At 43.3% G+C, this 17,932-nt stretch overlaps 1 protein-coding gene across 2 annotated transcripts in view; it reads left to right on the forward strand.

Moving 5' to 3' along the window:
• TBC1D23 (TBC1 domain family member 23) overlaps nt 1–17,932 on the forward strand; it is a 118,572-nt gene that overhangs the window by 22,608 nt on the left and 78,032 nt on the right. For both annotated transcript variants that reach the window (XM_077480199.1, XM_077480200.1), the window contains exons 3-4: nt 4,614–4,719; nt 8,757–8,961. In XM_077480199.1, coding sequence (XP_077336325.1) covers nt 4,614–4,719; nt 8,757–8,961 — 311 coding nt within the window. The remainder of the gene's footprint in view (nt 1–4,613; nt 4,720–8,756; nt 8,962–17,932) is intronic.

Below are 17,932 nucleotides of genomic sequence, written 5' to 3' on the forward strand. Positions count from 1 at the left end.
ACTTGCCAAAAACAATGAATAGTCACAGGTGGTGCAGCTAAGCACACAAGTACACCTCTAAACAAAAAAAACTCCCAATTTAGTGTAGCACAACCATACTAAAATGACATAATGGATGAAATACATAGTGTAATCTCCACATGAATAGTACTACAACTTAGTAACATGTATACCTGTACAAAAAAAAATACACTACATGAATATTTATAAAGCGATAATGTCACATTTGATGTCCTTTAGTGCATAAATCTACAAAATTAAACCTTATGAACAATGCTCTCTCGAAATCATAAATGGGTCCAGCAGAGTCTTGTGTGAAGAAAATGCTCCAAAACCACACTCTGCAACACCAGTGTACCGCCAAATCACACTCTTGCCCCTTACCTCACATTTAGACCTACACAATAGTAAGGTCTAAAATGCTTGTCCCAATAATGGATCTTAATCCACAGATCTCTTCAGTGGTGATCTCACCACTGATGTGATATATATATATATATGCTCTCTTTTAATGATGCAACTCCCATCAGTACAGAAGCATAAAAAGAATGGAAAGACCATCAGTGCAATAGCTCAAATAACTATTTTATTTAAAGGATAAAATTACTCGCAAGTGTAATATACTAGTAACATCCAGTGCACTAGATGAAACGCGTGTCACAGCAATCGTAGGAAGAGTCTCCTTAAGGATGAGCGATCCTGGATGGATAGATGCTGGGGTATGCCGAGAGACACAGACGGGTGTGCTGATGTCACGCAGTCCCATCTTTTGATGGGTTTCGTTACATGACTTAATCATATGTCGTCTTTGCATGCCTCTTGATAACGAATGCCTCTGGGGAAATAACTAGAAGGAAGGTACTGCTATGCCACAAGAAAAAAACCTGTTTCCTTCTATGACTTTTACCTCCTCCCTAAAGAAAAAGATCCTTTCATTCTCCAAAAACGTTGACCTCTAAACCAAGGCTTAACACTTCCTTCCATCACAAACTGTAGCTTACCAAGCTTTCCAGCCCAAGCTCATGCCTTTCCAGAATTAAGTTTGCCTTAGTGCCAGTCTTAATCCATGAAGTCTTAGACCTCTGGGTCCAATCTGTCATTTCAAAGAGGTACAAAATAGTTTGTATCCCTGCAGTTTTTACCTTCAATCTGCCAACCTTGGACTAAAGAAATGCATCAAATGCAGGGGGCCTGTTAGTCTGGTCTGTTTGGAAGAAACCAGGGCTCGAATGCCAGAAATCTGAAGATGTCTGTGTACCAGGGGTAATCTGCAGTGGGTTGACACCCGCTGCAGATTGCACCTGCGGAGAGTTTTCAGCCCAGTGTGGGAAAAGCACATGAAACGTGGGTTTCCTGCTCTGTGTTCTGGCGTGAACTGACCCTAAAAGGTCTTGCAGTCAGTCAGTTTATTAGTTTAGAGTCCTGTAAAAGTGATTAAGTGGCTCTACAGCCGCCCAGACCACTTTTACATAAATCTGTGAGCTTTATGAACAAATCAGCAGCAGCAGCAGCCATGAGCTTGTTTTAACCACTTACCGACTTCCCTATAGCAGTTTTACTGCTACAGGGCGGTAGCTGTGTGCAGGATCAAGTGTGTGTATATGTGATCCTGCACTTCCGGGTAGTGGGTGCAAATGTGGTTGCCAATCAACAGGTACCACCATCCCGATGTCCGCTGGCACCTGGTGATCATGCATTACACAGGCAGGACAGCAGTCTGCCTATGTAAAGAAGACAAATTGCCATTCTGTCAGTATATTCTGTGTTCTTGCAAAGCACTGGCTAGGCACATGGGTAACCCTTTAATTGGGCCTGATCTTAGCCACTTCCCTGCCGGTGTCATCAGTACAGTGACAGTGCATATTTTTAGCACTGATCACTGTATTTATGTCAGTGTCAAATTAGTTTGCCACAATATGGCAGTCCCACTAACTTTTGCGCAAACCAATCAATATACTCCTTATTGGGATTTTTCTTACCAAAAACATTTAGTAGAATAAATTGATGATGACGTTTTATTTTTTATTTTTGTTCAGAATTTTAGGTATTTTTTTGTTTATAGCTCAAAAAATAAAAACCACAGAGGTGATCAAATATCACCAAAAGAAAGCTCTTTTTGCAGGGAAAAAGGCACACACGTTTTATTTGGGTACAGTATCGCACAACCACGCATTTGTCAGTTAAAAATAAAGCCGTGCCATATCACAAAAAATGCCCTGCTCATTAAGGGGGGTAAATCTTCTGAAGCTGAATTGGTTAACCTCTTCGCCACCAGAATGTGTCCAGCTATTCCTCGGTAGACCAATAGCTAAAGCCCAGCTGAAGTCTATATAAAAAGTCTACACACCCCTGCTAAAATGTCAGATTTTTGTGATGTAAACAAATGAGACAAAGATAAATAATTTCAGAACCTTTTCCACCTTTATTGTAACCTATAAACTGTACTTCTCAATTGAAAAGCAAACTGAAATCTTTTAGGGGGGGAAGCAAAAATAAAATAATGCGGTTGCATAAGTGTGCACACCCTCTTATAACTAGGAATGTAGCTGTGTTCAGAATTAAGCAATCGCATTCAAATTCATTTCAATGTGATTGCTGATTCAAATGAATTTGAATCAATGAACTGATTCATTCATCAGTTAAATAGGAGTCAGTACACACCTGCCATCATTCAAAGTGCCTCTGATTAACCCCAAATAATGTTCAGCTGTTCTAGTAGGTCGTTCCTGATTTTCTTAGTGATATCCTACAGCAAAAGCCATGGTCCGCAGAGAGCTTCCAAAGCATTAGAGGGATCTCATTGTTAAAAGGTATCAGTATAAGAGAAGAGTAGAAAAGAATTTCCAAGGCATTAGATTATACCATGGAACACAGTGAAGACAGTCATCATCAAGTGGAGAAAATACGTTGACATTACCAAGAACTGGACGTCACCCCAAAATTGACAACTTTATGAAAACTGGTCAGGGAGGCTGCCAAGAGACCTACAGCAACATTAAAGGAGCTGCAGGAAGATCTGGCAAGTGCTGACTTTGTTTTCACATGTACCAAAATCTCCCGTATTCTACATATGTCTGGGCTATGGGCTATGGGCAAGACGGAAGCCTTTTCTTCAGAAGAAAACATCCATGCCCGGCTAAATTTTGCAAAAACACATCTGAAGTCTCCCAAAAGCATGTGGGAAAATGTGTTCTGGTCTAAAACCAAGGTTGCTCTTTTTGGCTATAGGTCCAAAAGATATGTTTTGGTGATGTGCAGTGTTGTTTTTGCACCAAAGAACACCATACCCAAGCATGGTGGTGTTAGCATCATGCTTTGGGGTCATTTTTCTTCAGCTGGAACAGGGGCCTTAGTCAAGGTAGAGGGAATAATGAACAGTTCCAAATACTAGTCGATAGTGGCACAAAAACTTCAGGCGTTTGTTAGAAAGCTGAACATGAAGAGGAACTATCATCTTCAGAAGGCAGTCGTCAGACCGGGTTTTGCTAAACAGACAGTCGCACACACGGATCAAATCGGCCAGTTCCTGCTGAACCAGCTGATTTTTCACCTGTGTGTACCAGGCTTAAGATTGCGCTGTCATCTTTAAGGCCGGGTTCACACCGCTGCGATGCGGGAACGCCGCGACTCCGCGGCGTTTTCCCGCATCGCATTACTCCCGCCGGCAGTTCACACTGCCCTATGCGGACGGCTGGGAGTGTCAATGATATGTTAATGACACCCCCAGATCCGTCCGCATATCGCAGTGCGATCTGCCGACTCGCACAGGAATCGGATCGCATGGTGTGAACCCCCATGCGATCCGATTCTGTTGCGGACCAAAAAAAGGGTCCCGTGCGAGTTTGCTGCGGGAGCGATGCGAATTCAGCCATACTATCTGTATGGCTGAACTCGCATCGCTACGGAGATCGGATGTGATTTGCGGTGCGAATCACATCTGGATCTCCCCCCGCAGCAGTGTGAACCCAGCCTAAACCCCATGTACAAATGCCATAATGAGAAAGTGGGGGTAAGACTATGAAAAGGAAGTCTGTTTGCTTCAACTGGAAATGCTGTATATTTTTTTTTTCTTTTGGGCTCTAGAGCACACCTAGTTCATGTGAGACATTACCCCTCTCTGTTTTCCCCTTGCTGCCCCTTATACAAAGTGATGAAGCAAGACTGGAGACAGGACTGGTCTTCCTCCATGCATTAGCCTCTAAGACAGTGTTTCTCAACTCCAGTTCTCAAGGCGTCCCAACAGGTCATGTTTTCAGGCTTTCCAATATTTTACACAGGTGATTTGATCAGTTTCAATGCCTTAGTCATTTCAGCTGAGAGAAATCTTGAAAACCTGACCTGTTGGGGCACCTTGAGGACTGGAGTTAAGAAACACTGCTCTAAGAGGCTGCTTCTCAGACTCTTCTAGCTCTGCCAGTGTGTGGTCAGTGTAAGGCAGCTGCCTGCGCCTGAGCAGACAATCGTTGCATCTGCCTATTTCCACTTTGCTTTTTTTTTTTTTTTTTTTTTGTCTGGTAAATTGTTCATCAAATGCATTGATTGTTTATTATTGTATACTAGATGTCAGTATTTGAATATTTGATTTGTGATTAATTTATATTCTATTCTGACAGATTGCACTTAACGTGGCAGGAAAAGGTGACAGTCTAGCATCCTGGGATGATTCTCTTGATCTTCCAGAACAGCCATTGATTCATAGAGCTTGCAAAAAACTTATAGGTGAGATTGCAAATTATTGGAATAAAAATCGAGCACCAGTACCTGCAAACACAATATTAGTTTTAATTGATGCTTAATCTTTCAGGACTTTTCTCTGCACCTTAGTTTTCAGGTCTGCTCACCCATGCCCAGGTGGATTTAACTTTTGTTTTTCTTTTCTACTTTGTAAGCATCCATTCACACGATAGTTGGTCTGCTGTGATGTGTTAAATGCACATGTTAACATGAGTTGCATTAGGGCAGCCTGTTTATTTGATTGGGCTGCCCACTACTAGAGGTCGACCGATATGGGTTTTTCTCTGGCCGATGCCGATATTTAGAAATCATGGCGGCCGATAGCCGATATATGTTAGGCCGATTTTATTTTATTTATTTATTTTTAATCCCCCTTGATCTAACACACCTTTCCCACTGTGGCGTTTTTTAAGGCGCTTTTGGGCTAAAAATAGCGCCTGTAAAGTGCCTGCAAAATGGCTCCCCTGCAGTCTGTGTGAAAGACAGAGTGCTTTCACACTGAGGCGATGTGCTGGCAGGATCTTAAAAAAAAAAAAAGTCCTGCAAGCAGCACGTTTGGAGTGGTGTACACCGCTCCTCCACCACTCCTGCCCATTGATATGAATGGGCACCACTGCCGAAGCGCATGCAATGCGATTTGGCAGCGGTGCTTCATGGGCGCATTTAACCTCTTCCTTGGCCGCTAGCTGGGTTATATGTGCCCCACTAGCAGCCAAATAGCACCGCTAAAATGATGGTAAAGACCTGCTAAAACTTGCGTTTTACCATCAACGTCTGCCCGCTCCAGTGTGAAAGCAGCCTTCATAAGTGATACAGAAAATTTCTTACACTTAAAGCGGAGGTCCACCCTAAAATGGACCTTCCGCTCATCGGATTCCTCCCCCCCTCCGGCGCCACAATTGGCACCTTTCAGGGGGGAGGGGGGTGCAGTTACCTGGATAATCCAGGTAACTGCACCCACTTCCAGGCTAGCTCTCTGCGGAAAGGGGCGTACATTACACCCCTTTCCGCAAGTGCCCGCCCCCTTCCGCAAGTGCCCCGCTGCCTGCTGGGAAACGCACAGATCCCAGAGGCAGCGGGGACCGTCCTCATTGCGCAGCGCGGCTTGCGCATGCGCAGTAGGGAACCGGGAAATTAAGCCGAAAGGCTCCATTTCCTGATTCCCATACCCAAGATGGCGGCGGCAGCACTCGAGTGTCGATCTAGAGATCGGCTTCGGGTGCCGACATCGCGGGCGAGCTGGACAGGTAAGTGTCACTATTTTAAAAGTCAGCAGCTGCAGTATTTATAGCTGCTGGCTTTAAAAAAAAAAAAAAAAAAAAAAAACGCGGAGTCCCGGCGGACTCCCACTTTAAACATTTATTAAACAAAACAAACCTCCAATGAATGAATGAATGAAATACTTATATAGCGCACAATGCGAACTGAATCGCCTCAGTTTACTTGTATGTATGATTTAGATAAAAAAAAAAAAAAACCTATATATTAAATAAAAAACAGGTAGTCAAAACTTTTGGACAAAAAAAAAAAAATGGGCTAACTTTACTGTTTTTATTTTATTTTACTTTTTTAAATGGTGTATTTTTTTCCCAAAAAAATGCATTTGAAAGACCTCTGTGCAAATGCCGTGTGACATAAAATATTGCAACAACCGCTATTTTATTCCCTAGGATCTCTGCTAAAAAAATATATATCATTTTTGGGGGGTCTAAGTGATTTTCTGGCAGAAAATACAGGATTTTTACTTGTAAGCAACAAGTGTCAGAAAAGATTTAGTCTTTAAATGGTTAAACTGAGAACTTCTACACACTGAGATGACTTCATTCATTCAGAAGTGTAAACATTGTATCATTTAGTTCTTTTCTTGGCAGTCTGCCCAGAGAGGAGGAAAGTGTTGCTATGACGACTCAGGCAACTCACACTGACTTCTTACAGAAGTCATTTCAAAGTCCCGCTGTAGAATCGGCAATCTGCCGATGCCGATTATTTAAAAAACGGCAAATATCGGCCGATATATCGGTCGACCTCTACCCACTACACAACAATGGATCAAAAATTGTGCATGCATCGCAACGCACATAGAAGTGTCGTCACACTAGATTTCAATGCATGTCTGTCAGTAGGATGAGTGGGAAGCCATTCAGAATAGCAATGCAATAATGGGTCGTAATGTATAATGTTTCTCACTACCAAGAATGTAGCAAAGAAATAAGAGAGCTCTGAAAGAATATGACTGGAGTTTTGATTTATACTCCTAAGCAATCTATAGTCCCCTTCTTTTTTTTTTTTTTCCCCCTCTTGTGCAAAGAACTGGAACAGCTAACAAAAATCTGTATGAAAAGATACATGTATGGGAACCTTTTACCTTCTAGATGATTTATATTTTTATTTTATTTTTTATCTCGGTCTAGAAGAGCATTCCATTATTTCCTACTATATTACTGCTTCAGTGTCATCTGCCTGCTCATTTTGTTGACACAATATCATTGTTGAGTTAGCAACACGTGAAGCAACAGATACTTGGTGTCAGTTGCCTGCCACTAAAGTGGGGCAGGCTAAAGTTAAAAATGTGTATTTTCTGTGTTTTTTTGCTACGCTCTTGCAGACTGTGTAGCTGTCTGCCCCTACTTCTGATACAGGCAGGCAGATACCGAGTGACAAAAAGCTCAGTGGACTACCTAAAGCGTTCACCAGTGCCCTTGTAGTTCATTGGGAACTACAAGCCATGGGCTGCAAAGTCTGACATTACTTGCAGTTCATTAATTCACAGGGATCTATGAATGAATGACATGGCTGTGTGGGCAGGCGACAGATGTTCAACATGCTACACCCATATTTACAGTGTAACATGTTCAGAAATGTGAACCTTTTTCAAGACAGGAAATTCAGAATCCTTTGGAAAGTAAAATAATTCACATAAATGCATACCCCCTATTTGTTTTTATCATCTATGTTCCATTTGATAGATTCTGCTTACCTTCTTGACCTGTAAACAGGGGACTGAAAAGGAAATCTCACCAAAGTAAGTGGTTTCCCCGAAACCACTGTCATGGAAACAAGTGCCCCTGTTGGTACATTTCCCCCCTATTCCTGTTCTCGTGACAACTCAAAGTTTTAGGTTTTCCCTCAGTTACAGTCTCTGAATCAGTGGTCACCGGGACAAACGGAGGGCAAATCCCCCTAGAAGAGAGACAGGCGATAAAAAACTGACAGCAGTTTTAAAACAAAGTTGGGTATAAATTAAAAAAAAAAATACAGCTGTACATCCAAACACATTACATCTTCTGTATTAATATTATACAGTGTGATTGGATATAGTGCAATTTGTTTTTTAAAACTAGAATAAAAAACGTATTCCAGAGAAATGAATAAGTAAATGGGTGGGAGCATGGGTGACTGCAGATACCATTCAGACTCCTCTGTACATTTTCAAAGCTTCTGCCAGAAGTTTGGAGGTCGTGTTAATGTGGGCAGAACATCCATTTGTTGCTTCTTCCACATTTTTAGGAAGCCACCTAAGACCCCTTTCACACTGGAGGCGTTTTTCAGGCACTACAGCGCTAAATATAGCGCCTGAAAAAAGCCTCGGCTAAAACCCTGGTGTGAAAGCCCGAGTGCTTTCACACTGGGGCCTGCGCTGGCAGGGCGTCACAAAAAGTCCTGCCAGCAGCTTCTTTGCAGCGATGGAGGAGCGGGGAATACACCATTCCTGCCCATTAAAAGCAATGGGGCAGCGCTGCCATACCGCCAGCAAAGTGCTGCTGCAGCGGCTTTTTGCAAGCGGATTTAACCCCTTTTCGGCCACTAGTGGGGGTTAAAACAGCCCTGCTAGCGGCTGAATAGCGCCACTAAAATGGCGCTAAAGCGGCGCTAAAAATATTGCTGATTAACCGCTGATGCCCAGGCAGCTTAGGGTGAAAAGAGTAAAGAGTAAAATGCAAATGCACTTCAAATTCTAATCGGGACATCTTTCTTTTTGTAAGTGTCTACTTGTAACAGTATGCTCTTTTGTATTTGTCAAGACCAGCTTGTTGTGCCAGAAGACAGGAAAACATCAGTCCTTCAAGATGTTGAATCTGTTGTTACTTTTTACTGTAAATCTCGAAATGTCAAATACCAGGAAGATGTCAGCTGGATCCACCTCCTGCAACCATTGGTGGACCTCAACTTACCACGTAGCGACTTGTATAATTGCTTCTATGCAATAATGAATAAGTATATTCCCAGGTATTGGACTTTCTTTGTTTTGTTTTTTTCTTTTCTTTTTGTACTTCTTTGGTAATTTATACTGTGCATTCTCTTAGGTTTGCGTTTGGTGAACACTTTTAAAATGTATTTTATGAAATGGAAATGTATAAAATGGAATATTTTAATAGAGCAGATGGCCCTTTTTTCACAGCCATTTAAAAAAATATATATATTTTGCTTAAATTTTTAATATAAAGCAACTTTTTTGAAACCCTTGTGTAACCTTTGATCACCTATCTTGAGGTGTGTATATCTCTATAAACAAGTTATTTTGCAGTTTTTAACACTACTTGATCTATGTTCAGTATTCCAAAATTAATTGGCTGCCTCACTGCAAGGCATGTTAACATGCAAAATTCCACATACTAACACACTAAATTTCAGTGGAGAGGTCCAAAGCCAGGCTTGGGCCTAAAATGTGGTAGGGCTTAATGTTTAATTGAGAGAAATTAAGGCTTTTAGCCTGTACCTCGCTACCAAGGGAAGCCCACAGAAACACAAGAATTTAACCACTTCAGCCCCGGGCCATTTTGCTGGCCAAAGACCAGACCACTTTTTGCGATTCGGCACTGCATCGCTTTGACAATTGCACGGTCATGCGACGTGGCTCCCAAACAAAATTGACGTCCTTTTTTTCCACAAATACATTTTTTTTTTTTTTTTTTTTTTTGTGACATTATGGCGGACACATCGGACATTTTTGACACATTTTTGGGACCATTGTCATTTATACAGCAATCATTGCTATACAAATGCAGTGATTCCTGTGTAAATGATACTGGCAGTGAAAGGGTTAACCAGTGGGTGGCAGTGTAGAGGTTAAGTGTTACTAACTGTGGGGGGCTGGGCTTTCATTTAGTGAAAACTGTTCTCTACTCCAATCACATGGAGCAGAGATCAGCGTCACTTGTTGCCAGGCAGAACGGGAGATGCTATTTACAACGGCATCTCTCCGTTCAGCCGCCCCATGAGACGATTACGGGTATGCCCTCGGCGATCGAGTCCGCGGGACCCGCGACCAAACTCACGGAGGTCCCGACCAGCACGCAAGCGCGCCGCCGGCAGCGCGCTCGTGATGTCAGGGCGGCATTAAAGATTGGACGTACCTGTACGCCAATATGCCTGCCCGTGCCATTCTGCCGACGTACATCGGCGTGCGCTGGTCGGGAACTGCTTAAAGCTGATGTCCATGTTTCATGTCACTTTAAATAGTTTGTTTGGACCAAGCTGGTCCAAATGAAATATTTGCTTCACTAAGTGCTGCATTGTATTTAAGCACTGTATGTACTACCTGTAACTTCAGCTACATACAGTACACAGTGCTGGGTTTCTGCTGTGAGACAGAGACTTCCCCTCTTACACCCAGAATAAAACAGTCTGGCTGGCTTTTATAGGCAGTTTTGTATTCTGTGAATGAATACAAAGCTTCCTCTGATTTGCTGAGTGGGAGGGGCTGGCGTCATGCTCTGACTCGGCCAATCAAAGAAAGCTTTGTATTCCTTCACAGAATGTAAAGCTGCCTATGAATGGCTGATCAATGCTTAGCCAGACTCTGTTTTGTTCCGGGTGTAAGATGGGAAGTCTGTCTCAAAACCGGAACCCAGCACTGTGTACTGTATGTAGCTGAATTTACATGCAGTTCATACAGTGCTTAGAGCCACTGCAACATGGACATCAGCCTTAACTGCTTCAGGACCTCCCTATAGCAGATTTCCTGCTACCGGGGGCCCTCGTGTGTGTGTGTGTGTGTGTGTGTGTGTGTGTGTGTGTGTGTGTGTGTGTGTATATATGTATAATAATATATCCGCACTTCCGCCTAGGGAAGTGATGGCGAACCTTGGCACTCCAGTTGTTTTGGAACTACGTTTCCCATGATGCTCATTCACTCTGCAGTGTAGTTGAGCATCATGGGAAATGCAGTTCCAAAACATCTGGGGGTGCCAAGGTTCGCCATCACTGGCCTAGGGGACAAATCACTTCTGCTGTGACTAATCTCAGCAGAAGCCATTCTGTGGGTGCCAGGCACTGAATGTACTTCGGTAAAACGCACAGACCGGAGATCTGTAAATCTGACGGGGGAGAGGATTAATTTTGTGTCCCTGCAAAGCAAGGAATAAAATCCATCAGTTCCCCTAGTAAAAGCAGCACATACAGTACAAACAAAAAAAACACTGGCTAGGCCCACATTTAACCCTTTTATTCACCCTAGATGTTTAACCCCTTCCCAGCCAGTGTCATTAGTACAGTGCATATTTTTAGCACTAATCCCTGTATTAGTGTCATTGGTTCCCGTCAGTGTCAGATTGTCCGCCACAATATCGCAATCCCGCTATAAATTGCGGATCGCAGCCATTACTAGTATAAAGAAAAAAAAAATCAATAAATATGTACCATAGTTTGTAGACGCTATACTGTTCGCCAATAAGCGTATATTTATTGGTCTTCTCTAGGTCAAGTGGTTAAAGACCCACATAGGTACTTTTCAGTTCTTATGTACTTTTAGGCAAGGTCATGTTCACTTTTTAATAGATACAATCAGACTTGTTGGCTTTATCTACTATGGCATACATGCAAGCTATGAAGAAATTTGTACCCAATCTTCTTGATCAGAAGTTTTTATATGCTATACATTTAACAAAAAGAGAAGTGTCTCTTCTCATGGGAATTGTAGCTCATTCTGGCTAAACTAATGTGGATGACCGATTTTCCTAGATTGGGGATGTTGAAGCAGGTTATGTACAATTATAGGTATGTTAAATCTAACAAACTGTCAGAAGAGAGTCTGTTTCCCTGGATGAAAATAAATAAATAAAAATAAGAGAGATTTAGCTCTGTTAAGGAGTAAAAATCCCAATTAGCGAGAGCGCCTAATAAACTAAAATTTGCTAGGCCTAATAATTTGCATCTTCCTTTGAGCCTGGATTTGAGCAGCTGACACCTATATTGTACTGTAAATAACCTTGTCCATCCCTGGATTGAAAAGATAAACTCTGCACTTTTCCAGTCTTTTTCGAAGTGGTTCTGATTGTATGATGTTGAAGTTAGATGGGAAAATTTTTGTCTAAAGGTGACATCACATAATTATATCAGACAGTTGTTCATTTTGGATGCTTCTGGTGGTCCTATTGGTTGCTGTGGTGATCATTACCAAAGAGAGGTTTTTATGATGAACCCATCTTTGAAAGAAGCAAGGACTTTAACCACTTAACAACCGCCCATTGCCGATTAACGGCATCAGGGCGGTTGTTTAACTCTGAGAGGCCGTTAATTAACGGCCTCCCAGAATTCTGCTCTCGCGCGCCCCCTGGGGCGCGCACACGAGAGCATCCGTGACCGCTGGGTCCAGTGGACCCGGCGCATCACGAATCACGGTAAACGGCCGCTCATCGCGGCCGTTTACCACGTGATCGCTCCGTCAAATGACGGAGTGATCACTTGTAAACAAGCCGGCGTCATGTTATGACGCCGGTTCCTCCCTCCCCCTCTCTGTACCGATCGGTACAGCGGAGGGGGAAGAGATCGGTGTCAGCAGCGATGTGGGCTGCATCTGCAGTGCCCACATCGCTGCTCACCGAAAATTAACCCCTCAAATCCCTGCAAATACTCTGCATTACTCTGCAATTCCCTGCAAATACTCTGCATTACTCTGCAATTCCCTGCAAATACTCTGCATTACTCTGCAATTCCCTGCAAATACTCTGCATTACTCTGCAATTCCCTGCAAATACTCTGCATTACTCTGCAATTCCCTGCAAATACTCTGCAATACTCTGCAATTCCCTGCAAATACTCTGCAATGCCCTGCAACACTCTGCAATGCCCTGCAACACTCTGCATTGCCCTGCAACACTCTGCATTGCCCTGCAACACTCTGCATTGCCCTGCAACACTCTGCATTGCCCTGCAACACTCTGCATTGCCCTGCAACACTCTGCATTGCCCTGCAACACTCTGCATTGCCCTGCAACACTCTGCATTGCCCTGCAACACTCTGCATTGCCCTGCAACACTCTGCATTGCCCTGCAACACTCTGCATTGCCCTGCAACACTCTGCATTGCCCTGCAACACTCTGCATTGCCCTGCAACACTCTGCATTGCCCTGCAACACTCTGCATTGCCCTGCAACACTCTGCATTGCCCTGCAACACTCTGCATTGCCCTGCAACACTCTGCACTGCCCTGCAACACTCTGCACTGCCCTGCAACACTCTGCACTGCCCTGCAACACTCTGCACTGCCCTGCAACACTCTGCACTGCCCTGCAACACTCTGCACTGCCCTGCAACACTCCGCACTGCCCTGCAACACTCCGCACTGCCCTGCAACACTCCGCACTGCCCTGCAACACTCCGCACTGCCCTGCAACACTCCGCACTGCCCTGCAACACTCCGCAATGCCCTGCAACACTCCGCAATGCCCTGCAACACTCCGCAATGCCCTGCAACACTCCGCAATGCCCTGCAACACTCCGCAATGCCCTGCAACACTCCGCAATGCCCTGCAACACTCCGCAATGCCCTGCAACACTCCGCAATGCCCTGCAACACTCCGCAATGCTCTGCAACCCACGCCGATACCCTGCAACACTCTGCAATGCTCTGCAACCCCCGCCGATACCCTGCAACACTCTGCAATGCTCTGCAACCCCCGCCGATACCCTGCAATGCTCTGCAACACCCGCCAATACCCTGCAACACTCTGCAATGCTCTGCAACACCCGCCAATACCCTGCAATGCTCTGCAACGCAGTACTCTGCAACACCATGCTCTGAGATACCCAGCCATAGTCGGTGATACCCTGCAATACCCAGCCATAGACATCTCCCGCCGCCCTCCGCCCTCCGGTGCTTCTACCGAATCGCTAATACGATCAAAGCCAGAATCTTTTTTTTTTTTTCAGGCTTCCCAGCTTAGAGGTGAGATGTGGGTCTTATTGACCCCACATCTCACTGTAAAGAGGACCTGTCATGCCATATTCCTATTACAAGGGATGTTTACATTCCTTGTAATAGGAATAAAAGTGATCAAAAAAATTATTTTTGGGGAAAAAAATGTCAAACTAAAATAAATAAAGTAAAATGAACAATAAAAAAAAATGTTTTTTTTAAAGCGCCCCTGTCCCCATGTGCTCGCATGCAGAAGCGAACGCATGCCTAAGTCCCGCCCACATATGAAAACGGTGTTCAAACCACACATGTGAGGTATCGCTGCGAACGTTAGAGCGAGAGAAATAATTCTAGCCCTAGACCTCCTCTGTAACTCAAAACCTATAACCAGTAAAAAAAATGTAAATCGTCGCCTATGGGGATTTTTAAGTAGCGACGTTTGCCGCCATTCCACGAGCGTGTGCAATTTTGAAGAGTGACATATTAGGTATCTATTTACTCAGCGTAACTTCATCTTTCACATTATGCAAAAATTGGGCTAACTTTACTGTGTTTTTTTTTTTTTAAAGCACAAAACAGTTTTTTTTCAAAAAAAAAGCATTCGAAAAATTACTGCGCAAATACCGTGCGAGATAAAAAGTTGCAAAGACCACCATTGTATTCTCCAGGGTGTTTGCTAAAAAAACATATATAATGTTTTGGAGTTCTATGTAATTTTCTAGCAAATAAATTATGATTTTTACATGTAGGAGAGAAATGTCAGAATTGTCCTGGGTGCTCCAGAACACCTGATGGCGCTCCATGCATGTTGGGCCTCTGTATGTGGCCACGCTGTGTAAAAGTCTCACACATGTGGTATCACCATACTCGGGAGTAATAGCAGAATGTATTTTGGGGTGTAATTTGTGGTATGCATATGCTGTGTGTGAGAAATAACCTGATAATATGACAATTTTGTGAAAAAATAAAAAAAAAAAGTAAAAAGAATCTTGATTTTGCAAAGAATTGTGGGAAAAAATGACAACTTCAAAAAACTCATCATGCCTCTTACTAAATACCTTGGAATGTCTTCTTTCCAAAAAGGGGTAATTTGGGGGATATTTGTACTTTTCTGGCATGTTAGGGTCTCAAGAATTGAAATAGGCCGTCAGTCCTTCAGGTGTGATCAATTTTCAGATATTGGCACCATAGCTTGTGGACTCTATAACTTTCACAAAGACCAAATAATATCCACCAATTTGTACTTATTTTTACCAAAGATATGTAGTAGTATAAATTTTGGCCAAAATTTATGAAGAAAAAATTACTAATCTGCTAAATTTTCTAACAGAAACAAAGAAAAATTCGTTTTTTTACAGAATTTTCGGTATTTTTTCTTTTATAGCACAAAAAAAAAAAAACCCAGCGGTGATTAAATACCACCAAAAGAAAGCTCTATTTGTGTGAAAAAAAGGACAAAAATTTCATATAGGTCCAGTGTTGCATGACTGAGTAATTGTCATTCAAAATGCGAGAGCACTGAAAGCTGAAAATTGGTCTGGTTATTAAGGGTGTTTAAGTGCCCAGTGGTCAAGTGGTTAATAATCAGTTTTGTAGAGAAAATAACATGCGGTCTAAGCCTCTTTCATTCAAGTTAATTAATAAAAGTGGAAATGGAAGTAATAATGCACAAGAAAACTGACAACTAGGTAATACAACATTTCTTTTAGTTATAATTAAAATGGAATATATTGTATCTCACTATACTGTTTATACTGCATTAAAGACCACCTTTTGCCCAAAAAAAAATGTTTTTGTTTTTGCATGGAGGTCTGCAAAGCTTTACCACTGTGATCAGTGGATCACAGATGCAATGCACAGACTCTTGATGACTTGCTGCAGCCCTGTAACCTTGTAAAAGTGGCTGCAGAAAGTGTGATAGGGTGACCCATTGATAACGTCTATCTGCCATGGTGGGACCTGTTTACATCCATGTTTAAATAGCTTGACCTACACAAAACAATTTCTTTTATCGTACATCATGGGACACAGAGCCTTAACTAATTACTTAATGGGTTATTGGCCTACCTTCAGGTGTTGACATTAGTATACCCAATACAGGAAGTTCACTCCCCCTATATAACCCTTCCTTCTTCCAGGAGTACCTCAGTTTTTTGCCAGTGTCTAAGGTTTTGGTCACAAGTGAAGATGTGCTCTGAGGAGCTCCAGGAGGGATCCATGCTGGATTTAAAAAAAAAACTCCACAACTGGCTCCATCCACATCACTGTGGCCACAGGATTGTACCCGGGCCTCACATAGAAGAGCAAGGTTTTGCCTGTAACGCTTCTCTTTGAGGGCTGGACCCTAGGAACCAGGACTCTTTTTGGTCTTGCTACATTACCTAAAGTTGTCCTGAGGGGTGCCATACAGGTCCAAAGGAGTGGAACCCCTATTAAGGGACCCGGTCTTTGAAGGTTTACCAACGCTGCCCACCGTGATGGGTGAAGTTTGGATCAGTCTGTTTTCAGCAGTATCCTGCAGTGAGGAAAAGGCAAGAGAAAAGCTTAGGAACTGCAAAGTCCACCTATGCCCTTTCTTCCATATGTAACATTGTAATGCCTTAAAGTCTCCTCTAGAAGGAGTAAGGATACACGTACCCTTTTCAGCAGCTCTGTGTCCAGCTATAACAGCATGGTGTGTAGCAGGAGGGGGTTCTTTACTATTCCTCTCCCCCCAATTGGGGAAACTGAGGGGTTGGGGGTGCATGTACAGTGCATTACATCCTATCTTTTGACTCGGTGGAACCCCCGCCCGCCCCATACCCCCCTCCCTTGAGGGGTGCAGGGCGGCTTTCTTGGATAAAATTTTTTATGTTTACTTGCCTTTTTAGGCTAATGCAAGGAAGCCAGCTCTTGTCAGGTACAAGAAAAAGATCCCAGAAACACTGCATGGCGGCTGCAGCCTTCTCTCCATTTGGGTCTGTGTCTCAGACCCGAATGCCACGCCGTCTGCGCGGGCTGTGATCCACCTTTTGAAAAGAAAAGGAGAGCGGGTTGATGGAAGGGGCATGGCTAAAGCAGTCGGCACCATGTGCGGACTCGGCATCCTCGTGGAAGCACACAACGCTCAGGCAATCGGGCGTATACCTGAGCTCTTAAAAAGCTGACGCTCTTTTCACTAAATGTCTCTACAGAGCAGCTGAATGAAAAGTCTGTCACAGGACACAGGAGCGCTGGAGCACGTGAGGGATGTACACAGGCATTTCCAGTACAAGAAAATACATTGTTGATTAGCATCAGATTAATATTTAGGCTGCCATTGTTATTTCTTACTATTGCTCAGCAAGTAGTAAATTTTTTTTTTTTTTTAGAGTGCCCAGGCGCTGGGAACTCCCGTCATGCCTCCGCAATGTCATTCTCTCCGGAGATACCAGATATGGCAAGCCAAGGTGAGTCTTTGGAACCGATTGGTGGTGCAACTGCTTTGCACACTTCACCCCCTGTATACGTCACTGAAGGTGCATTTTCATCTGCCCTGTAGGGCCTAGAAGGGAGATTAGCGGCTTTAATCGCATCCTCTATCCAAGTGGACAGTAAGGTCACTAGATCCCCCCCCTCCCTCACTTCAGGCCCTTTACCAAGGGAACAATGGGGACAGGATGAGGTATTACCCTCAGGCGATCCAGAGGAAAGACAAGCTGATTAGTTGTTGTTTCAGCTTCCTAATCTATGGTACAAATCCTTACGGAAATGGTTCCGGTTTCTTCCTTGGGTTCTTTAAAATCTTTACAGCCTTTTCATGCATTTTCTGTGCATGCATTACTGGAAAAGCTTATTTATGCTGAATTGGATCATCTGGATAAGCATTTTCTCCCTCCAAAGCGATTCTCGGTTCTCTATCCCATGGAGGAGAAATTCACCAAAAAGTGGAAGGTTCCAGCAGCCGACGCTGTGATTTCCAGTGTGAATAAAAGTTTAACTTTTCCAGTAGACAATGCACAATTGCTTAAAGATCAGATAAGTTGGAATTCCTGTTAAAATCCTCTTTTTCCTCGGCAGGGACCGTTACTCGGCCTGCAGTC

This window comes from Lithobates pipiens, unplaced genomic scaffold, assembly GCF_037356315.1.
Source record: "Lithobates pipiens isolate NorthernLeopardFrog02 unplaced genomic scaffold, aLitPip1_a1.2 Scaffold_16, whole genome shotgun sequence".
Classification (NCBI taxonomy): domain Eukaryota; kingdom Metazoa; phylum Chordata; class Amphibia; order Anura; family Ranidae; genus Lithobates; species Lithobates pipiens.